The sequence below is a fragment of the Macadamia integrifolia genome, chromosome 3 (assembly GCF_013358625.1).
Source record: "Macadamia integrifolia cultivar HAES 741 chromosome 3, SCU_Mint_v3, whole genome shotgun sequence".
NCBI lineage: Eukaryota > Viridiplantae > Streptophyta > Magnoliopsida > Proteales > Proteaceae > Macadamia > Macadamia integrifolia.
Window position 1 is genome coordinate 26,354,813 of NC_056559.1, and position 24,259 is coordinate 26,379,071.

Sequence of the window (24,259 nt, forward strand, 5' to 3'; positions counted from 1 at the left end):
TGTGGTGGACACTAACAACTGTGAGTTGGTTAATCTTCTCACCATTGACAACAATCTACTTCCAATGTCAGTCATTAACATAATTTAATATATTAATCAATTCACCTCTTATTTGCAATTGATTTCCTTTCACCACATTCTGAGGGAGACTAGCAGTGTGGCTGATTGCATTATTCGAAAAGTCGAATCCCTAGCATGCATGATAACTTGACACCGTTCCACTCCTTGGTTGTATGAATTATGTAACTTAGACATGGTTCTAAGTATCGATATTATATCGATGTTGGCCAAGACCGATAACTAGCCAATTCAGATTGGGTATCAATATTGGATATGGGGTAAAATTATAAAGAAAACTTATTATTTTATGAAGAGTAGGGATGAAATTGACTGATCTGAACTGATATGATTCAATTTGAATTGATATCATACCGATCCAATACTTAAGAACTAAATCCTTTTGAGTCAAATGCCTTGTGCGGATCACGTTTGAATAAATAATCCTACTTCTAAAAAAGAAAATGTTACGAATGCAAGAGAGATCATTCATGACAAAATCACATCATTTCGTAGGAAATTTGGGCAAAGAAGGTAAATGAATGTAATCATGAAGAATACCAACAAATAAAAATAAATAAATAAAACAAAAATCTTGTCTTTTTAACTTTTATTTTTTTCTGTTTCTAGTTGTCTTGGATTGAATTTTTTTCCCCCTTCATTACTTGGTTAAGGAATAGACGATCAAGTTGTGACCCCTCTCTCCCCCCATATATCTCCTCCTATTGTATACTTCTGATGGGCCCGTTCACCATGACCCATCGTGGCCATAGGAATGTTATTTGTAACACTCACGACTGCCACGAGAGACCTAACACCAAACCCCAGTACCCAACCACATGAAGCCAAAAAGCATCCAATATTGGGTATTCATATGATAATACATTATGCATTTATTTTTGGTAAGAATAATACATTATACAACATCTATAATCTTATCCCAATTTAATGGGGTCGGCTATATGGAGAATTCAAGTAAGAATCAACACAAAGATCCATGTAAAAAGATTGATGGATTATGATTAATTATAATAAATACCAATTGTCAACTTGACGCATCACTATAAATAAACCACATGCTTATAATGATAGACTATACTAATGTACCAATTGTCTACTTGATGTAGTATATAAATCAGTCAAGCTAAAGTGTTTTATATGCATTACGTTTATCACCAAAACAATCCATCCCTTACTTGATGTACTGTATAAATTAGTCAACCTAAAGTGTTTTACATGCATTACGTCTATCACCAAAACAATCCATCGCCTAATGATCCCAACCTATTTTTATAAAATAAGATGACATGACTGCTTTTCGTGTATAGCACTTTAGCGAGGCGAGTTTTCTTCTATCAAATCCTTATTACATTCTAAACGAATTTTCTCCTATCAAATCCTCATTACATTCTAATAGGTGGAAATAGATATTATCATTAGTAGGCCTGCGCCTGCCTCTAGGAAGGCGACAAAAGTGGCTGAAAAGTGGCACGCGTACTGGCACGAGTGCGGTTCCACAGAGGCACACTGACCAAGATGATCCACTCGACGCACCACTGCAGTAGAGCTGTAGAACCAAAAAGCGGAGTTCGAAACAGCACACAGATTTGATAAGAATGGTTTTCTCCACAACCACAAGTAGCTCCCATATCTTCTGTGCTCGTCGTCCATGGCTTCTCACTCGCTCACCACTTCAAACCCTTCATAATTCCTCTTTAAATCTCAATCACTCTTTCTCTCCTTTTACTTCACTTCGAACTTCTATCTCAATCTGTGGCAGTGACAGCAGCAATTCCACTAAAACTAGCTTCGGAGTTGAACAGTGCAGAGCCGTTAAGAAGCAGAGTGGTTCATCTGTGAAGAAGCGACAACGAACGCCGCCTAAGAAGAAGGGCGGTGCTCCAACGACGGTGGTTGGAGAAGATGAAGCAAACGTCGTCGACGATGATGCTGCCGATTTGGGCCCTCTCTCGCAATCGTATCATCCCTTGCCGCTTCCGAAACCTCCCGCTGGGTTCGTGCTGGATGATCATGGAAAGGTGCTTATGGCTTCAACTAAGCGAATTGCAACCATTGTGAGTTGTTTTCTTACTATATATCTCCATAATACTCTGTTATGAGCTCTTTATTTTTGGGTATTTGGTGTCTGTCAGTTTTGGTTTGATACCTTCTTCCTAGTGTACGCTATCTGTTCTTGAGAAATAACTTCATTCATTACACAAGCATAAGAAGGGGTGTCTTAAAGTATTTTCCAATGAAGACAGACGTCATTTTGCATTGTATTAATGGAGACTTACTTGTCTTTAAGGACATGGCTTTTTAAATATTTGTGATTACATCAATCTTTAATAGAAACCATTTGAAAATTAAATAAGCCATAAGTCTTTTAAGAAAGATGAAAGAGTTGAAAATTCATAATATAAGAAAAGCAGAAATCTCCTATAGTATGTATTGGTTCACACTCAATAATAACTGAATAACAAGCTCCAATGAAAGAGAAGGCATTTACTCAAACTACTCACTTAGCTTGGCCCCAATCACCATAGAAAAAAAAAAAAAAAAAAAAAAAAAAAAAAAACAATAACAACAACAGAAGGTATTTCCAAATCAATTATGTTCGTTTGGAAAATGGATCAGCAACTGCGCAGAGGATGTTGGGTTTTCAAATTTCCAAGGGACTAGTATGTCATATGTACGTATGATTCTAGAATATCCCAGTAACAGGCTTCTTTGAGTTCTTAGGATCTTGATTTTCCAGTTTAGTTTAGTTTATGTTTTCTTCCCCACTTATTCATCACTAAAGAATTGGTGCTCTTAGGGGCTTTCAATGTATAAAAAATAAATATTTTCTACTAAATCCCTCTTCTGGGTTTTTGTAGTTTTGAAAACAATATGCTTTTCTGTAAAATAGGGGCATACCATTTGCATTTGTGCTTAAATCTCCTCCTCAAAATGTGCCACTTTGTTGTAAGTGTGCAAGTATGCAAGCATTCTGATTTTACCCTTAAGATTCTGAAGAAACCTTTTATGGATTGATACTACAAAGGGGAAAAATCCTATTTAATGAGAATGCACACATTGTTTCATGGAAGTATGGAACTGGAACTTCGACAACAGTAAAATTGTTTTTGCACAAATCACACTGGTATGAAATTTTGCCACTTTCTGATGAGAAGCAAGCAAAATTATCGGTTCTCAAGTAATTTCATAAAATATGGGTGCATAGTCGCTTTTGTTACTTAAAATTTTATATTTTCCTAGTATGAGCAATCTGACAAAGACATGGGCAGGTTGACTCTGTAAATAATTTTCCATTAGAGTGCATAATAAGAAGAGTATTCAGAAGTTCTCGAGGGGATGAGTGTATGCTATTGTGCCCAGTAGACACGTAAGTGATTTTTCTCCTTTGCAGCTGTTATATGTAATTCTGTTAGAAATTTCTAATAGATGAATCTACTCATGCAGGCCTGTTCAGATATTAAAGAGCACAAACATTGAAGGGTGGTCAGCTGTATGTCTCTTGTTGCAGCCTTAGCTTTAAATTTCTTTCTGTTTATGGATAAGTTATATAAGCAGCAAGCCTTAGCATCAAAATTCTTTCTGGTTATTGCTAAGATATATAAGCAGTGCTTACTGCATTTAATTTCCTTTATCAAAGGGAAAATGGTCTAATTTGAACATTTCATGAAAATGGACTGATTAAAGCATATCTTGTATACCAAGAAAAGGCATGACATGAAAGTTTCAGGATTGATCTTTATACACCCCACTTGATTGGTGATGAAGTTCTTAATACACCACTGAAGCGGATCTAAAATAGGGATGCTAATCTTTGATCTTTTTGTCATCCAATTGTTTTTAGATGGTCTTATCTACGGTTTAAAACATCACATCCTCTTTCTATATGTACACAGATTGGCACTTAGATTTCTTCATATGGCCAATTATTTATAGAGACATGTAGGACTGATGCCTCCTTTCCTACCTTCGGAATAGCACCACTTGATGTTTGATTTACCTCAAATACTGTAAAGAATAGTTGTCACGGTGACATAGTCACATAGATGGGTCAAGTCCTGATAAGCACCGCATAAAGGCAGCTATAAGTTGGCAGCCAAAATGGAGTCTGAACAGACTGCTATTAAGATGGAGTTTTCACAGCTAATCACAATGACCAATAGCCCACTGCATTGTCTTTGATATATTATTAGACAATTGAAAGGATGGCTGTAACTTGAAGCATAAATGGGGTGGATGCCAACACCAAGGCAATTCACACCAAGGTGCAGTTAAACTAGAAAAAAGACCAGAAATGGTATTACAAATTTGGAATAAAAATATCAAACAGCCAAACAATGAATAACTTGCATAATAGTAAAACCAGATATCTTGTACTGTTTATACTTAGGGGGTGGTCGGCATTGCTGTCAAAAACTCGCTTTGGGATCATATCCTGATACTGTCACAAAAGAGAACCTCTTAACTGCCAATAGTTAGGCCAACAATATAGCATTTTTCGTTTAAGTTTCTCACACATTTTTGAAATTCACATAATTTTTGAACTTTGCAATTCCTGATTTGAAAAGTTAATCTAAACTCGAATTCTTGAGTTCAGTATATTGGAATCAAGCTCCTTGGGTCCATAAGCAAACACAAACACCCATAAGTTAACTGGCTATTTAGTCTATTTATAGCAATGTGCCACTGAATGGATTTTCTCGGTCAGATTGTATGGACTAAGGCAAGAGGTTGGTATTTAAATGGAGTTCAAATAAGGTTTTAGTTCAACTAGGGTTTAGGCAGCTTTCTTTAAAAACAAATTTGCCTTTGAGAAGGCTGAATATTTAGTCAATATCTTTCTGCATGAAACCTAATCAAAGGGGAATCAGGACAGTGATATGGAAGTGAATTCTTTACATATTCTTGGCCCTATAGAGCAGAAATACTGATGACCACAAAGGTGGATTACCTTAACAAAGTATTTCCCTTTCTCTTTGTTTCCATTTTTTATGTAAAATACTTCAAGTACTTTTGTCCGTTATTGTGAAGATATTAATAGCAACAACAATGTTTGTCAAAGTGGAATTTCAGATTCCTATAGTTTACAAAATAAGTTCCTTTTGATTACTTCCAATAGGGGCGTAAGTTCGTTACCCGAAGGAAAGGGATGTAGATCGATTGGGTCTGGGACTAGGGTCTGTCATATTTCTTGCTCGGCTTGATTGTAATAAAGTTTCAAGCCTGTGGACTGGCCTATTTATGCCCTAAGCTTTCAAACATGACTAGGAGATGAGTTCACTTCGTGGCTGAACTAATGATGGATTATGTTAATATATTCTTGGTGGATTTCAGAGTTTTCCAGTCAATCTGTTTTATTGGTAGGTGACTCCTTCAACTATGCAACATGCACATTCTTTGCCATTTATTTACTTGACTTTGCAGGTCAGTGATGAGGAGGTTGAGGATATTCTTCCTGCTGCTGCTTATGCTCTTGCGAAGATACATATGCATCTAGTGTTCAGTGGGTATAGTTATTAAAGCCTTCTTTTCTTAACATTTATGTTTTTTTGGTAATGGATAGCTTTTTCTAGTGTTCAGTGGTTATAGTTATTAAAGCCTTCTTTTCTTAAGATTTTTTTTGGGGTAATGGATAGCTTTTTCAGTTGGTCCAGTCAATTCCTTAAAATCTTGCTCTAGTACCTGAAAGCCTCAGTGTCATTGAGTTCCTTTCTTGTGTTTCCCAATCAGATTTTGTTATACAGCACGGGGAGGATTTTGTTTTTCAGAAGAGGACATATTTGAATTTCGTGCAGGTTGGAGTCCTCTACTCTTTCTTATCTATTTTCTTTATGTTATGAAATGGTCTTGGCATCCTTTGTCCTTGATCAATTGCAGAGCACTATTCAGCTTGTCATGGACTTATATCTTAATATGCGGGGACTTGGATAAATTATGAACTGCAAATTCTACCCTTTAGTCTGCATACAAGAATGAGGAAACTGAGTATCTGTTTTCTGATGTTACTGGAAGCATATAGGATGTACCTGGAATCCTCAGATGTGGGCAGCTCCAGTGCTGGGAACACCAGGAAAATCTGGGACACTTCCAGGGATTATTCCTGAATTCTAGCTTAGTTTACTGGTTATATTAGAGATATGCCTATTTTTTAATATTTATTTATTTTTGGGTTTCTCATTGAGACATCCCAATATTTTCTATTCCTACAAGAATGCTTGTTATTAGCCTCCAGGAATAAGTACTTTAAAGTCGGAATCCAGTTTTTAATCCGAGTCTTTTACTTCCCTTTAGCATCTCGCTCTAATACTAACTTAATCCTGCACCTCCCCTTTTGCAGTTTCTTAAACTTATGCAGGAAATAATATGAGGAGACTTTTATAATATCCGTGCATTTATTATCTTGTGTATACTGTATACAATGAGCTTTAAGTGTCCATGCAGGTGGACCGTTCTGGATGGAGTGCTTGCACGCACCTAAGACCTATTTGGTTCTGATAATTCTAGGAAAGCTGTCTTCTTAAGACCATAACAAGGTTACCATTGCAGTGATTTGATGGCTAACATAGTTTTCATGGTGCCAAGGCAAGCCATATTGGTGGCCTACCACCTTGATGCCTAGGTGATGCCTCGGTGAGGGCAAGGTGCCCAAGATGAGCACCATATGTTCTATCCCAGGCTGTATTTCGAGATGTTTTTCATCTTATAAATGTAAATCTATATGTAAATCTATGGTTAACATAGGGTTTATAATGATCAAAATATAGAACATAAGGGGGTAAAAGTGAGAATGAAGAAAGATGGCTGGGGATAAATGAGCAATGATAGAAATTTATATCATTTGGAGGGTAAGATTCAAGTTTTGGGTCTGGGTGCCTTGGCACATAAGTCGGCTTGTCGCCTTGGAGCTCAAGGAGTGCCTGCGCCACCTAGGCAACTACTTGAGAACTATTGTCTAGGCATTTGGGTCTTTTGAGGCAAAGTTTGACTAGTAATTGACTAGGTATGACATGTATATAGTGATGCAGTAGCTTTTCATTGGACCAGCATGTATTCGTTTGGAATAATGGATAGATGAACCAGGTCTAAATCTGGTTTCAATCCAGTAGGAATGTAGGATATTTAGGGGTTTATTTATTTGGGGTTATGTTTGTAATTTGATATTTATCTCATGCTTAGCTGTCATTGTTAGCCATTAGGAGTTTGAGTTCAAGATAGATATGGTTTGGAGTTTTTCTTTCTTTATATATGTAAACATTCCAATGATTAGATTAGATTGAATGAATTGAATAGTTTGAGTTTTGTTTTGGTGTGCTAAGGTGTAGGGCCTGTTGGCCGAACGTACCCTCTTTCCCTCTCATTTCTCTTCTTCCTCCCCTCCCCTCCCCTCCATGTGGTTAAACTTCTTTTCTTCTTCTCTTGTTCTTTTTTAATGGTACTAGAGTCTCTCAATGACTGGTGTTGATCTCTCTTGCGCGTTATCCATTCATCCTAAGAATCTGATCATAGGATATCCCTCCATAGGTGACCCAGCCTGCTGAGTTTGAGGTCAAAAGGGGTTGGGAATTGGGAGATCTGAACCATTTTCTAGTTTAGTTCCTTACCGCTTGGGTCTGTTGCAGAAATCTCCCTTGCTTATTTATCTGATTTTCCTGGCCTGTTTTTGATTGCTTCTAAGAGATTGATGAGTGCAGGACATTGCCATCAATTTTTGGGTTTGATTGGACCATAGTTGAGAGAGTTGTCTCAACTGCAGGAGAATTCTTTTCCTCTGGAATATTGGGTTTGATAGGTTGAAGAAATGTTTTCTTCAAAGCCGCAAATACCTAATCAAAGTTCTATCTTCTATTACTTGAAAGAAAATCCTCCTTTCTTAAATTGACTTTCATTATTCCATTCCTTCTTTGGAATTCCAGAAAAGCCCATCTCTTCCAGGTTTGTTACCAATTAGTCCCAATTCCCGATTAACTCACCCAAAAGGAATTCAGAACTTCAAATTAATTACAGAATTTCCATTATATTCCTATATTTGGATTCTTGTAACTTCGGTGGGCCCGTAGCGACCCAAAACTAAGGTTTTAGAACCTGGGGTTCCATTATATAGAAAGCTGTTGATGTGGACTTTTAATAGTTTTGGTTCTCTTCTAGCACTAAATCTTGTTTGTAATTGATTATTTCATTAATTGTTACAGATGATGATCAAGAGATTGATGGCCTACCAACTGAAGGTGTAGAAATTACTTGCTTCCATCATGTAAGTTAACATTGCATAGGTACTGTTATTATGATATTGTCACCATTCATCTTTGGTACCAGAATGATAAGAATCTTGCTAGGAGATGAGTTTTGTGGGATTTACATGCACTTTGTGCCTTGATTTTGAAGTTTTATTTGATTATAATACACTTTGCTCTCATATTAGAAGCTAGGCTTGGACAATACCCCCTTTGATGTAGATCCACATTATGGAAAGAAATATGAGAGGAAGAAGGGTCTAGCCTTAGACCACCTGAGTGGCTAGGGTCCGACCAAGAAGCCAGCCAAACCCCTACTTGGTCCACCTGAGTGGCTAAGTACAAATAAGGGCCAATTGGGCCCATCGGCTAGGGGAATAATTAGTAGTTGTTAATTATTGGGCCATTGGGCCCATCGAACGAGTAAGTGGTATGTCGAGTCCAAATTGTCTTAGGACTCTATTTGTTTTCCACATAGGTTTATTATTCCTAGTCCAATTTTGAATTCCTAGTTGTAGTAGGAGTGTCTAGTCCTATTGGGAAACTAGCTCCTAGTTGTAGTAGGAGTGTCTAGTCCTATTGGGAAACTAGCTCCTAGTTGTAGTAGGAGTGTCTAGTCCTATTGGGAATCTAGCTATTGATTGCTATTCTGCCCTCTATAAATAGAGGAGCCTATGTACTCATAATTGCATATTTGAATAAAGAATAATTGCAGTCAATTGCTTAGAACAACCGGGATATTTGTGGGTGAGAAGCCCAGGCCGAGACAGCCGCTCCTCCCCCACTTTTCCCTTTGTTTCTTGTTTAAAGCTTTCTATTTTATCCTAAAGTTACTGGTGTTGGAAATGGCCGCCGTCTTGTGACCGGTGTTGCTTGGGTTCTATCTTTTCCCAAGTGTCGCAAAGGCTTTAAAGAAATAGAGTGACAAGCCTCTTTCTTCTTCTCGATCTTTGATTCTCAAAAATCTTATTTTTTTTTTTAGGCTCGGTCAACTTATGGATCAAATTGTGTGTTGTTTCATCCTCTTGCTTGTTTTGGGAATCTGATTGGCAAAGGTCAAAGGAGCGGGCCACTCTTCTACTTTGATTTTGGGTGGCGTAAGTATACAACTGTTGTGAGTATTCAGAAGTTCAGATCTGTCCAAGTTACAAACCAGATTTGATTCTCTCTCCTGAAGCCTGCGATTATTTCTCCTAGGTCAGAAAATCAGGAAAGCTTGTAACTTCACAACCAGCCGTCAGAATCCTCTCAACTTTGGGGGTTTTTGTACCCTCCCTAGGGACTATTTACGCCCAAGAGTGCAACTCAATCGGACTCCTACAGCCCTGGCCGCACCTCTCTCTCTCCATCTCTATAATAGGTCTTTCTCTCTCCTATCGGGGTAGGTTTTGGGCTGGTTGTGCTCCTATATGGGTATTGTATCCTTGGGGATTTATTTGATGGTATTATTTCTTTGTTTCTTACTCCTATTTGTATTGTTTGGGGTTATAAACTGCGGAGTTAGTTTCTTGTAATCTACTCCTGCATTACCCTTTCTCTCTTTTTACCTTGTTTTATTGTAACTCATTTGGGGGGTTTGCCAATATAGTCGTATGATTCTTCATAAACCTAGCGCCAGTTGTTTCTACCTGAATCTTAGACTCTTACTGCTCTTTGGAATCTGGATAGATTACCAAACCAAAACACATGAGGAGCTTGCTTCCATGGTCAACAAGTTTGATGGCCCAGGTTGATCAGATATTCAAAATATTGGGTTGTCTGTATGGTTTGTTCTGATTTTGTTTATTTTCTTCTTGAAAATTTATTGATTTGCTTATTTTTACTGCTCAATGTGTTTCCAAGTAAAATCTGAGGAGTGCAGACAATTTAAAAATGCATAAAATTATAAAATATATCTGTAAAATGATCAATTTATCCAAAAATTTGATAAACGCCCTCATGAAAGTGCTGTAATTTGTTTTGTGCGACTATCTGAAACAACAAAAAACTTCTCTATGGAGAGAAATAATCCTTTTTAGTTGTAACTAATTAAGATTACTGTTCTTTAGTAATCTCTGAAATATTGCTTTGAAGTTATAATATTTTTGTTCTTGTCATAACATTACATGCCTCAGGATTAAATTCATCAGCTCTAGAAAAGCTTTTTGTTTTTGTTCTTTTCGTGAAGACTAGTTTAGGTATTTTCCCTTCTTCTTCTTTATATTTAGGTTACTTAGGTCCTTACGGACATTGTGTGGCAACCTTTCCTGCTTCATTTCTGCCCAGGGTCATTATTCTTTCTTATTGGTTCCACTGAACAAACTTCTTTATCCATCCATGTTAATTCAAAATTTCTTAGCTTTAGAATTGCAGTGCCTAATATTTTTTCCTTAATGTCAGATAATACCATTCGTCTCCGTTACCTAATTCAGGGGGTTTACCATATTTTTCTTGTCTTTGCGGAATTGAACAATGACTCTCTAATTCCTTTGCCTTCATTCAAATGTTTGCTTGACAATCTTATGCTGTCCACTTCATGGAAGATATGAGAGATAACTCGTTCTATTGATTCCATGAGAGGTAGATCTGTTCTCTCCTATAAGCTAAGGAGATCTGCTGTTAACCTTTCCCTTCTTCCTATCTTGCCCTCTTGATAGGGGTTGTGGTTGGATAATGTGGGTTGACAATCAACCTAATGCTTCCATAGGGAAATATTGAAATGATCTGCGGAATGCCAAGGTAATCACTCTTGAAGACTTGACTACTTTTCCCTGAAAGAAAATATTGCCAAACAAACTTGTTCAAATTTTCTTTTTTTGACAGCATATTTTTTAATAGCTTGTGGTGGCTTCTTTTTCATTGATTTCTCCCCTAATTATCCTCTACACCCCTCTTTTTCTCATAAATGTACAGTCTGTTGCACTTTAGTGTTTGAGATGTTTGGGAAGAGAGCATCTTAAGTGGTTTAGAGAAAAGAGAGGCAGCTATGCACTTTATATAAACAGTTCAGTATAGGAGCTCCATCTGTGTTATGAGCACTTCACTATTTAAGTACAGTGTGCAATACCAGTATCTATCTATCCAAAAAAATAATCCTGTACATGAGGAAGGTAGGATGCTTGCTTGCTTCTCAGATGGATGCTTGTTAGAAAGATTGCTTGAACATCAACATGGTTTGCTATCAAATATGTTGGATGTCAATGAGATTCAGTATAAATTGATCTTGCTCTCTATATTTTAGGAACAAAAAATATTGTGTTCTTATTGGGAAGATTATGATCATCAAGGGATCATATGATATCAAATGTTTTGTGTGACCGGCATATTACATTATTGCAAGTAGCAGTATATCCTAGGGGATTTTTGATGAATTGTGCCTTAGTAAATATACCTTATAATTATGACCGGCACTGGGCTGACTGAGAAACTATGATAATGTATGCTGATTTTTAATTTTAGAATTATCTGAGTTATCATTTTTGTTTCCATCTAGACACAGTCCCTTGACTTCATGTTGCAATGGTGGCTCAAATATGAGCAGATTCTGTGGTCTGGCACTTTATTTCTCAGACATTTTGTGATAAATGCTTGTTATCAGACTGCATTTTTTATTTAAAAGTTATGTAAGAATTTCCATTTGCTCTCTTGCTCTTCTTTCAGTGTAAAATTCACTGCTTTTTGTGCTTAAGCTATTGATGCATGTGAGTTTGGTATTTAATTGAAACATGGAATTTTTTTTAGACAGTTTTTGACTCTTTTTATTTTGTCTTTCTGGGGGGGGTGGTGGTGGTGGTGGTGGTTGTGGTTTGTACATAGTTTTTAAGGCGGTAAGGCGACGGAGGCGTTTGTGGGTCTTTCGGAGCGCCTTAGTGATAAGGCGGGCATAAAGCGTCGCCTTATTGACTAAAGCGTTCCTGTGTAATTTTTTTATAGAACCAATCTATTTGGCTCAAATCCTAGTTGAATCTTATTACTCATATATTAAATAAATATTAAAGGTTCATATTCATACCAATGTAAGATATTCATCAAGAAAACAAATCAATAAAGTGAATAAACTAAGTTCATCTTCATCAATCATCAATCATCAATCATCAATCATCAATTATCAATCATCATAACATATTAACATATGATATAAATACATAATTATGAAACAAAATTATAAATATAAAGAAAAGAAGACAAAAAATACAAGTATTTATTATACTTACCTCTATGATGCCAAAATGAGTGCCTAAGCCTCTAAGGTCATCCACTATATTTCTACTCCTGTCAAAGAAGAATGAAGCTCACCGCTGCCAGAGCAAAATGGTCGCCTAGATCAGTGGTTCTTCCTTGTTCCTTGAGTCATTCTCAAAGCCCTTTCTTAAAACCCTTAACAAAATCCAAACCCTATTTGTGAATTGGGTTTTTATTTTGTTTGTTTTGGTTATTTTTGGTGGAGTAAAGTTGATCCCATACATCTCAAGTGTTAACAAAACTATACACCTACCAATAAAAAATCTATATTTGGAATCTTCATCAAGTAATTTTAAAATGTGTTAAAAAAAAAAAAACCCCATAAGGCGACACTTCACATAAGGCGGAGCACTGTCTTACCATCTCTAGACCGCATCAGCACCAAGGCGCTGCTAAGGTGTCACCTTACCAACGCCTTAACAACTATGGGTTTGTACCTTCATAAGCTGACCCCATTTAGTTCGGATAAGGCTGAGTTGAGTTGAGTTGGTACCCTCATATATTACACTTTTAGCTATTTTAAAACTTTTAACTTTTCAAGCTTCTTAGCACTCATTTTTTGGGCAAAGGCTGGAAGGATGGTAAAATTAAGTGGGTAGCTGGTTGAGAACTTCTACTAAATGCTTCCACATGAATTCTGATGACTTATGTGAGGTTTGAAGGGATGGTGAACTTAGATATCTGAGTAGTTGATATTTGGACAAGGCTTTGGATTCTGGTAGCAACAGTCTACCTGTTGACCTTCTGAAATGTCAATTAGAGATCAGTATTCTAAAAAAAAAAAAAAAAAATCCGGTGGGAAGATGGCTGTTGTTGGATCACAAAATAATGGGAATTATTTGTTGTCTATGTATTTGTCATGTATCCTCTAGAGGAGTGTATCGTACAAGGTTTAAAGTGTCGGTATAGGGTGTCGTATTGGAAGGGTGATTTTAAGAAGCATATGAAAATGCTAAGGATACATGCAAAATGCAGTTTTGAAGTAAAATACATCATGTATAAAAAGAGAACAAAGTACGATGAGACAAATGGATTCAATTGATTATGTATGAAGGATAAAGTTTGATACATGTACTATAACAAAAAAAGGTTGTCATTTTCATTTTGCGGAAGATTTAGGGTTTAGATGCATACATGATTGCAAAAAACCTAGTTTGATGCAATCATATTTTTTTTTTAACTAATCTAATGATCCATTGCAAAAAAGAAGAAGAAGAAGAAGAAGAAGATGTCAATAAATATTTGATAAAAAAAATTTGGAGTTTTGATAGATAAACTGTTCTTGAGCAAATCTGGTTTCGATCATTGATTGCAGGCTATCTATTTTATTCCCAAATGATGATGAAATCAACACTACTAGAGTCCCTTTTGCCAGTAGTAGCAAGTAATCGAGTTGATTTTTCTAAAACAAAAAATTATTAGAATGCTTTATAGGAGCTCTTGGCAAGTGTTTTATAGTCATGAATTGAGTTTTGTAGTATGATAGAGATCTATCGAGCATATCGATAGGTATCTAATCATATCGGGTCATGTATTGACCTAATACAGTTGATAGTATTGACGGATACAGAAGGATGCTTAATACCTTAGTCTCTTATCACTATGGAAGCATGGTTCATTTGGTTCTTCTGGTATATTATCTGAAATAGTACTATAATGATTGGTTGGTTATGTGATGTTTGGTGTGTGTCCAAATCTATAACTACTAGCTCAAGCTTTTGAGGTTTTTGTTGCAGGATGGCACGCATTATATGATCTATACACCATCTGATCCACTTCTGTTTGTTGCAATGAAGGTAAATCAATCTTCTTGATTTGTTGTGTACTAGTGTTGTTTACATGCAAAACTTCCTTTATACGGTTACTTATAAGTTGAATTTCCTCACCATGGTACTGAAAAAAAGTTCTAACATACTGTTCACTAAATCTATGGAACTGCTTTCTTTTTGTAATGTTATTTTAAGGAATTGAAATTACAGTATTGGAACAGGGGAAAATGAACTAAAGAACCTCTTTTTTTTCTTTCTAATGCAGAATCAGAATGGCCTATTGCAAATTGCAGATGATGTAAGTAGTTGCATCTAATTCCTCCCCCCTCCCCGAAGTGGAACATCTTTTGAGTTTAAGTGAAGGTAAAAATTATAAAAAGAGAAGGAAAGCTTCACCATTTTAGTAATCTCTGTTGGCATATTCATAAAAGTTGTGGATGTGTTGTCTTCATCTTAGTTAATGATATATTGCATCCTGTGGTTTATGCAACATGTGAGACAAACCATGGTATCATAATGTGATATCACTTTGGTTGCTAAGGTATGCCCATGACAACTTGTGATTAAAATGGGAGTTTAGAATTATTTATGAAAAGGGTGTACCCAGTGCACAAGGTTCTTGCCACTATGGGGTTTGGGGAGGGTCATAATGTACGCAGCCTTGCCCCCGCTTCATGAAGAGGCTGTTTCCTACTTGAACCTGGTCAGAATGGAGAAACCTTACTATTGCGCCGAGGTCCGCCTTCTAATTTAGAAATATTTATCTAGGGGAAAAATCTTGGATTTTGTCATGTTTGTTTGAGACTGAACCTTGGACTGTTATTCCACTAAGAATGGAGCATTAATTTTTCTTATATGACATAGTTATGCGCATGGTGATGTGATTGAAGGACTTGAGGTAAAGGCTAGGTGATAAGGGCCATTGAGCCACTTAGTGTATGTGCATTACTTATTCCTTTTAACACTATATTGTCTAGTTGTACAGTAAAAGGCCTATATAATTAGATGGGGCGAAGCTTTGTTATGTTCACTTTGGTTCCTTTTACATTATGCCAATGATTGTTGCCATGTGGCATTTCGGGTGTGTTCTAAAATTGGTGGACATGTTTTCCACACCACCATCTATTTATGTTCAAACTTCCAAATCAATCTTAAATACCCATGTGTTATTAATATTTGAAAAGTCTAATAAGTGAACAAAACATGAATTCAATAAAAACCATTAAAAAGCCAAAAGAAAAAGTCTTTACATGGTGGGTCATATGGTTGAGATAGGTCACCAAACTTGACAGGTGGCCCATCAAGAGGATCCTAAGTCTATTCAATGGTCAACTTGCTAAATAATCAAACCTCATGGTTGAAAGTTGTGGGTGTGATGGAGGTATCTTCCTAATAAGAAAGCAAAATGTTTGCTACATACTCATATTAAGAATTGTTTTCATTTAGTTTTGTCACTTTTCAACCTCATGGATTAATAGAAAGTAGTGGGTGTAATGGAAGTATCTTCCAATAAAAACGCAAAATGTCCGCTACATGCTTATATTAGGAATTGTTTTCATTTAGCCTACCACTTTTCAACCTCGTGGATTGATAATTTGGTAGGTTGATCGTTGTATAGATTTGAGAAGCCCTTGGTAAGCCACCAGTCAAATTTGGTGGTCTATCTCAACCATATGGTCTATCATGTATGGGTTTTCCTCCATTTTTCAATGGTTTCTGTTGATTTTACTTCCTAAAATTTTCAAATTTTTTAAACCTTTGCAACAATAAAAGAAATATCAGATTGGTATGGAATTTAAACTATAGATAGATGATGACGTGGACAACATGTTCACCGAATTTGGGCTCCATCCAAATTGCCACGTGCTAGTTGTTAAGGGTATAAAGTGGGTTCCTGGTATAGAAGTACAAAAACTCCATCCCCTACAAGAAAAACTCCCTAAGCAAGTCAAGTCATCTTCATCAAGGATTGGTTGTGGATGTATTATCTTTATATTGGTTACTTGCATCTCATGCTTTGTGCAGCATGTGAGGCGAACCATGCTATTAATATTATAATATGACATCACTTTTGTTCCTAAGGGGTGCCCATAGAAACTTTTGATCAAAAAGAGTTGAGAAATATTTAGCTGGGGGGAAATTCTTAGATTTTGTCATATTTATTAAAGACTGAATCTTTGTGGTATATCAACAGGAACAAAGCATTGATTTTCCCTATTTGCATGCACAATTATGCACATAGTGATGTGATTGAAGGACTTGAGGTTTGATCCACTTAGTAAGGGCATTACTTATATTCCTTTTTACACTATATAGTCTTAGTTTTATAATAGAAGGCCTATATAATTAGATGGGGTAGAGTTTCGTCTGCTTCAGTTCCCTTTCCAATATGCCAATAACTGCTATCACGTGACATTTCGGATAGGCCCCAAATTTGGTGGACATGTTATCCACACCACCATCTTTTCATGTTCAAACTTTCAAATCGATCTGAAATCTGAAATACCACTGTGTTATTATCTTATTATAAAGGTTTAAAATAAGTTTGAAAAATTAATGAAGTAAATTCAATAGGAACCATTGAAAAATCAAGGGAAAAGTCCTTACATGGTAGGCCATATGGTTGAGATAGGTCATTAAACTTGATAGGTGACCCATTAAGGGGATCCTAAGTCTATCCAGTGGTTAGCTTGTTAAATCACCAAACCTTATGGTTGAAAGTGTAGTGGATTTGATGGAAGTATCTTTTCAGGAAGAAAGGATAAATGTTTACTACATGCCCATATTAGGAATTGCTTCCATTAGGCTTGCAACTTTTGAATCATGAGGACAGATAATTTGGTAGGCTAACCGTTGGATAGATCTGGGAACTCCCTGATAAGCCATTCATCAAATTCGGTGGCCTATCTCAACCATATGGCCCACCATGTATGGGTTTCCCCCTTGATTTTTCATTGGTTCGTATTGTTTTCACTTTGTTAACTTTTCAAAAAATTTTTAAACCTAACGACGCAAGAAATGTCAGATTAATATGAAATTTAAATCAGGGATAGATGATGATGTGGACAACATGTTCACTGAATTTGGGTCCCAACCGAATTGGCACATGGTAGTTATTAAGGGTATGAAGTGGCTTTGTATAGGTGTGCAGGAGCTTCATCCTCAATAAGTAAAACTCTCTTAAGAAAATTAATTCAACTTAATAAAGTGATGCAATCAGCACAATGGGCTGTTAGTCAGGTCATGGGCTTCTTTTCTTTTTGGGTTTGGTTTACTTTATATTTGCCATGGGCTTCTTTCTTATGGGCATGGGTACTTACTTTTATGCGTTTTGGGTTTTTGTTATGCTAGTGGCCACAGCCTTGTCTTTGTTTCCTCATTAGATTTCAAGTGTGTTTTAGAGCCTGAGTTAGAATTGGTTTCTTTATTGTTATTCTATAAATATTAGTGATTGTAATCAATTTTAGTTAATGGAATGGTTTATTGTTGCAGTTCATGAGAAAAGGTTCTCTGATTAAGGTTTGATGGGCAAGCCTTAAATCTGTTCAAGGAGAACAGTTTCCTTACTAGAAGCAGAACATGCCTTACCTGAAACTTAATTACCAAAAGGCACTTAAGTTCAAAATATTCACTGAAAATTACCTTCCCCGTGCCACCACCAAGTCATTAAATCATCCAGTCAAGTAAAATTTGCATGGAGTCTTGTATATCTTATTTCATATTTGAAAGGACCCCAGTATTCACCATGAGAGTTTAAATGAATTAATACACACTGTCAGTAACTGACATTAGCAGCAACCAATGGGAAAATACTGACCATACCATGGTCAGGAGGTGTATTTGTGTGTGAAAATGGGCTTCCATGTTGCATATTCCCATCCATATTTCTGATACTCATTGAATATGGAGGTCATTTTACCCTAGATAAACCTACGAAAACCAAACCATGCCATAATGCCAACTTTAAGTTTAGAGTCAATCACATTAGACTAGTTTGTAGTTTCAAGAACGCAAATGATTCTTTAAGGCACAAAGTTTACATTATCATGGCTAAATTAACAAGTATTAATCCTTTCAGAACCTATTACCAAGGGGATACACACTCCAACATATCAGCCTGCTGATTGAAGTAACAATAGATATTGCTCGAATCTATTACTGCCATCTTGCTTCTCATACTGTTTACCCTTTTTAATTTCCTCTGACTGAGCTTGTTTCCAATACTGATAGTTAATTGACTAAATTTTCTCCTAAAAGTGGTTTTATTTTCTAAGCCGGCCTCTGAAAAATTGAAGTTGAAGAGGTTTGGGATTGTGATATATTTTAGGAAGTCGAGCCTCCGAAAATCACCTTGTCATTTGCTTAAAATGAGTTGAGTAGTTCAATGATAGTCCTGAACCAGCAGTCAGCCTTAAACTGTACATTTTTTTTCTTCTTATTTTTAAATTCTCTGAAGGGTAAAAGATTGAAAACTTGGCTAATTCTGTGGGTGTATTTTATTTTCATTTGAGAAAGATTTAATTGATTAGACTAAAGAGAAGGAGAAAATCGAAAGGCAAATCCGGTAATGTGAACAATTGCTTAGAATCTAGAAGTTTATCTAGAATAGATTTAGTGTGATGTCAAACTTGGTTTCTACTGTTTTCTGTTCTTACATCACTTCTCTTTTCTTGTTGGATACCAGGATCTCTTAGAGGATCCTGCTACCATAGGTGCAATAGATGAAGAGACGGAATTCAATGCTTTAGTGGTATGTGACTACTTCCCTCTCGACTTGCAGATAACAGTTATCACTCAACTGGACTCTGGATAACTTCTCTTCCGTTATATACTATTATTTATGCTTTCTACAGGAGGAAGAGTCTGCTCTTTTTGAATCGTTGTTGGGAGAAAGATGACCAAGTTCTTAGTGTTCACCACAAAGTGGCATTGTCGGGCCATATCTGACCAGCTGTTGGTGTTAACGGAAAAGCTTTGTGCTTATACTGATTCTGTTCACATAACTAGTGCCAAGACATAGCAGTTTACAACTTCACATTGCGAGTGCCAAACACAGCATCTTGGCTACATGTATATAATATCTTGTGTACTAGTTCAACCAGGTTGAGGCTTTGTATGAATTTATCGATTTAATTTTTACTAATAGGTACTTTCAAGTGTCTAAATTTTCAAGTTATTGTCAGCTTTCTGTGGCTCGACCTCCATTTCAATTATGTTCCATGTCATTTCATTTCATTGCATTGCTGTGCTATTTCTGTTTATGATTTCACAACTTCCACCACCATTTCTATTGATGTTGCAATGAACTTCCCAAGTAACTCTGGAGTACACACCACTGTACAACCCACAAGGGGGTCCATTCGGTCTCATAAACGATAAACACAACAATCTGTGCTCAGTGGGAACAGGCCACGCTGAGCCCAACAGTTAAAAAAAATAATTTCTGCTATCTGGGTTGCAAGAACCTTCCTGTTACCGGGGTAATAGCTAAAGTAATGGAATAATTTAGGAATAATTTACTTCTCTTTGAATTCACAAATACCCTCTTAGGTTTTTGTATTTTTTAAAGTTTTATTTCTTTGAATACGAGCCCTGCTAGCAGCAAAATTTCATCAGATAGTTGATCTTCTGGCAAGTTCCGAGATAAAAGCTCTCAAGTAGACGGTCAAAACGGGGGCAAAAGCTCTTCTTTACTAGTTATGAGAGGCAATCCCACAATAAAGCGGGACTGAGGAGTATTAAAAGAGTGGCTTTCTTTTTGAAGTATTTTCTTTACTTTTGGGAGTATTTTTCGTTTTTGAGGGGTGGTCAATTTAAGAGCCAAGGGACCACAAGAAACTCCGGAGCAAGAAGTGGCACAGATAGCACACACTGCTCAAATTTATGATACTGAACACATATGGATGTATTCAGTAACCTAAATGGATCTTTTTCTTGGTTCATAAAAAATTAGATGGCTAAGCAACTCTCATTTGCTCTCAAGCAGTGTGTGAACTCAAAGTTCACTCCATTGGCCAAGATGGTTCATGCCCATGCTCTTAAACTAGGCAATCTATCAGACGTACATCTGTGCACGCATGTACTGAATGCTTACTGCAGGTGTGCGGTTATGCTTGATGCATGCCAACTGTTCGACGAAATCTCTGTTGAGGATGAGCAACACCTATTGTTGGATGTTGTATGCTGGAATTCAATTATATCCGGCTGTGTTCAGAATAGAATGGAGGAAGAGGCCTTCTGCCGTTTCAAACACATGCAGTTCTACCATTCTCGTTATAGCAGCAGCGGTAATTTGGAGGACTTGCGTCCTGACTCCTATACACTCTCAAGTCTATTGTCCTCCAATTACTGTCTACAGAGAAGCATCAGCCCTGGTGAACAGCTTCATGGATATGCCATCAAGACTGCCATTCTCTCGAGCCTTTCTGTAGGGAATGCTCTGATAACCCTGTATGCCAGATGGGTTAGGCTTAAAGAATCAAGGCTGGTTTTCAAATCTATGCCAGAGCTAAATATTGTATCATGGACTGCATTGGTATCAGGCCATGCTCAACTGGAAGGTCAAGAAGAAGAGGCTCTTAGGATGTTTGTTATTATGATGAGAGAAGGGGAGCAGCAGCCAAATCAATTCACACTTGCCTCAATTTTCAGTGCATGTGCAAGATTGGCTTCCCTCTCTCAGGGGGTGCCATTTATCGCAGTTGCCCTGAAGTTGGGCCTTCTTTCTGACATCCATATCCAGAATTCACTTGTAGGGTTCAACTCAGAGTGTGGATCCATGGAAGAAGCTGAGGCTGTATTCAATGGCATAACTAATCCTGATCTTGTATCTTGGAACTCTCTCCTTAAAGGTTACTCCCACCAAGGGACAGCTGAAAAAGCACTCAAAGTTTTTAAGGAGATGAGCATGAGAGGTGCGATCCCAGACACTATCACTTTCCTCTCCGTCCTGTCTGCATGCAGCCACACAGGGATGGTGTCAGTAGGTCTAAGCCTCTTCAGAAGCATGAAGGAAGACTATGGGATTGAGCCAGAGGCAGAGCATGTTTCTTGCATTGTTGACCTGTTGGGACGTGCTGGTCAGCTTCAACATGCAGAAGAGCTTATCAGGGGTAACCAACAAAAACTTGGTCCTTCAGTGTGGCGTACACTGCTTGGAGCCTGCCGATTACATGGCCAGGAAGAACTCGCAGAATTAGCTGCGTCAAGACTTCTTGAGTTGGAACCCTGTGATACAGAAGCTCACATTGTGCTCTCCCACATCTATGCAGCAAGCGGGAGGTGGGATATGGTGGCAAAACTTAGATGCTCACTTAAGGAGAAAGGAATGGTAAAGGAGCCCGGCAACAGCTGGATTGAGTTTGGGAACCAGGTGCATTCCTTTATGGCAGCAGACTCGAGCCATCCACAGATAGATGTCATTTACAATACACTCTTGCTGCTTACTAACCATACCAAAGAGCAGATTATTGAGGTTCCACTACAGGAACCGTGAAATTAGAAAGAGTAACAGGTAATTTCAAAGTTCTGAACTATGACAAATGTGCAAAACTGGATCTGCAAAGGTGATGGCATGAGCAATGTTGGTTCTCTTTCTAAAACTTGTAATTACATGATAAGTTCCTCTATAAATAGATGCTTATCAATTCAAACATGAACAGTTGATCTACTACAAGAATTCCAACGACAAGTTACTTTTGTTGGTGGAGGTGCTGAGCAATCCAAATAAGATAATCATGGGCTGTTCTACTCATAGGAGAACTCCTCTGGCATGTTACAAAGGGCTCGCATTGTACTGCTGGCTACATCCATCAACTGTAAATATTCATCTGCTCCATCAACAAGACGCTGCACACCCCAGAATAGCAAAGTGAGGAATGTGCCCCAGTAAATGTTTATAATTTCCTTTGATAATCAAAAAAGGAAAGGAAACAGAGACAAAATTCTGCTAGTAATCAGACCATTTGGAAGCAAACAACAATTATACATAGAAAAACTAATTGTAAATAGTGAATGAAAAGGAGAAAGTAATGTGGCTATAGATTGGGGTTTTGCTACTATGGCCGCCTTTTTGAGCAATTTGAACATTTTTTTCAATGACTCAGTTCTAGACCAAGTGTAAATATTTCAGCATCTTGATAGAAACTAAGTCTCATTTTTGTTACACCCGAACTATACCCAATGCCTAAAAAAGATAAATTTAAGATGTTCTGCAACACAAATAAAATAGGCACTGACCTTGTCTGCTTCAGCTAGTCTCTTGCAGATTCTTGCCTTTTGTTCATCTGATATGTCATCTGCTCCCACTACTACCTCGAACAACTGACAGACATACAATCTCAGTCCCAAAAATATTGAAGAAATGTAAGACGAGGGACAAATGGAAGAAAGTTTGGAAGTGCCAGTGAAAACCTGGGAAAGCATCTGAGAAGCTGGATATCCCTCTGCAATTACATTATTGACTTCCTTGTTTGCCAATTCGAATTCACCACTTCTGCATGCTGCAAAGAGAGCCTGAACAACATCCTGAGGGATGACCTGGTAAATCGAGTTTTCAAGAGTCAGGTAGGGGAACAAACACATAATGCCAGAATAAAAGATAAATAGGTCAATCAGGGCTTCAAATTGAAAACCCTATGTTGTTTATTGTAATTTCAAACAAAGCAAAACAACAGTGGTTTATCTTCATTATGACTTGTGACAGATATTAGTTCAGGTGAACTATTTGCACGAGTCCACAATGTCACCAGTGGCTGAAATTTACAGAAAGTGTACAAGCCTGACAGTTGAGTATGCAACTTTATACATTTTGAACAGCCCGATCATATACATAGTTACAGCATAAGAAGATGGGTCTCACAGGTATTCAACAAAAATCAAGTGGTTGTGTAGGTTTTGAGATCTACCATCTGACACTCCTGAATCCTGATACAGATGAAAAGTGAGATTCAGGCTTAACTAGGAATATAGATATAACTGCTGAAACATAGAAGAGACAGTTCTTTATCAGATTGAATATATTAGATGGATTGCAAAGGAACATGGACAGGATTTTAGAACAAAGACAGGGTGACAGTTCAGATTGGGTGGATACTGTATTTTTTATTTGTTAGTTGATTTTTTTTTTTTTCAAATGTCCTGCAATGCTTGCTGGATAATGTCTATATGTCTATCCACAGTCCACACATTTAATTGTGGATCTTGATTAACACAAGGGTAATTTGTATTACTTGAAATGATGAGATTTCTCAAGCTAAAATCAGCTAGCTTTTTAGTGCAATGTAAAAGAACATGCTTTAAACAAGCTCTCGTCCATGGATAAGTATCTGATTCATAGGTACACATGCATATTTCCAGTTTGTTAGATTACCTCCGAAAAGCATTTGAAAAGAATCTAAACACAGAAATAGGAAAAGGCCAAAATAGTGATCCACTAGCATCTTCTACAACAACAACAACAAAGCCTTACCCAACTTAATGGGATCGGCTACATGGATCCGAGCAAGAACAAAGAAGAGAAAAGGAAAAAGTTACGCGAAGCAAAAGACAAAAACAGTAATAAAGTAGAATACAGCTAGATGAGGTCCGCCGCATGGATCCTAACCCTCCAACCCCCTATATTCAAGGCCATACTAGGGACCAGAACTAAACTGAGCATATATTTCTTCACAAGCTCCCCTATGGTCATTTTTAGCCTGCCCCAGCATCTTTGACAACTACCAGACTAAATATTTGCAATTATCTGTAACTGTGAGGGAGGGAAAAAGTTAAAGAGGAAAGGGGGGAGGGGAGCTGAATGTTTCTTGTGCTTACCCCAGAGACATTTATTAGGTCCTTAGCAGAAATCGATGAGCCAAACAAACGAGCAGCTCCCTGTAATAAATCAAAACATTAAAATATTCATGTTCAGTAAGAATGATGAGAACATCAGTCAGATGAAAAGGGATGCTTCTTCACCCCCCC

The 24,259-nt window shown here is 37.2% G+C and overlaps 3 protein-coding genes across 4 annotated transcripts in view; 2 read left to right on the top strand and 1 right to left on the bottom strand.

Moving 5' to 3' along the window:
* The first annotated feature begins 1,560 nt into the window (after positions 1–1,560).
* LOC122073457 lies at positions 1,561–19,531 on the top strand. Of its 2 annotated transcripts, none has more exons than XR_006138792.1 (10): positions 1,561–2,132; positions 3,348–3,445; positions 3,523–3,568; positions 5,500–5,582; positions 5,806–5,870; positions 8,265–8,326; positions 14,264–14,323; positions 14,562–14,659; positions 18,981–19,046; positions 19,150–19,531. XR_006138792.1 is itself a non-coding variant. In XM_042638050.1 (10 exons), the coding sequence occupies exons 1-10, from the start codon at positions 1,674–1,676 to the stop codon at positions 19,192–19,194; spliced, it is 1,017 nt and encodes a 338-aa protein (XP_042493984.1). In that variant the 5' UTR covers positions 1,565–1,673; the 3' UTR covers positions 19,195–19,531. The 2 variants fall into 2 exon arrangements, 1 of the variants encoding a protein (XP_042493984.1); XM_042638050.1 differs by having other exon boundaries at positions 1,565–2,132; positions 14,562–14,594.
* A 279-nt stretch (positions 19,532–19,810) lies between these two features.
* Positions 19,811–22,460, top strand: LOC122072857 (pentatricopeptide repeat-containing protein At2g27610-like). The gene has a single exon (XM_042637285.1). It carries the CDS (start codon positions 20,250–20,252, stop codon positions 21,789–21,791), a length of 1,542 nt encoding a protein of 513 aa, XP_042493219.1. The 5' UTR covers positions 19,811–20,249; the 3' UTR covers positions 21,792–22,460.
* LOC122072858 (replication factor C subunit 4) overlaps positions 21,866–24,259 on the bottom strand; it is a 6,514-nt gene continuing 4,120 nt past the window's right edge. The window contains exons 9-12 of the mRNA XM_042637286.1: positions 24,110–24,169; positions 22,709–22,834; positions 22,535–22,618; positions 21,866–22,144 (exon numbers count right to left, since the gene is read on the bottom strand). Coding sequence (XP_042493220.1) covers positions 22,043–22,144; positions 22,535–22,618; positions 22,709–22,834; positions 24,110–24,169 — 372 coding nt within the window. The 3' untranslated portion in view covers positions 21,866–22,042. The remainder of the gene's footprint in view (positions 22,145–22,534; positions 22,619–22,708; positions 22,835–24,109; positions 24,170–24,259) is intronic.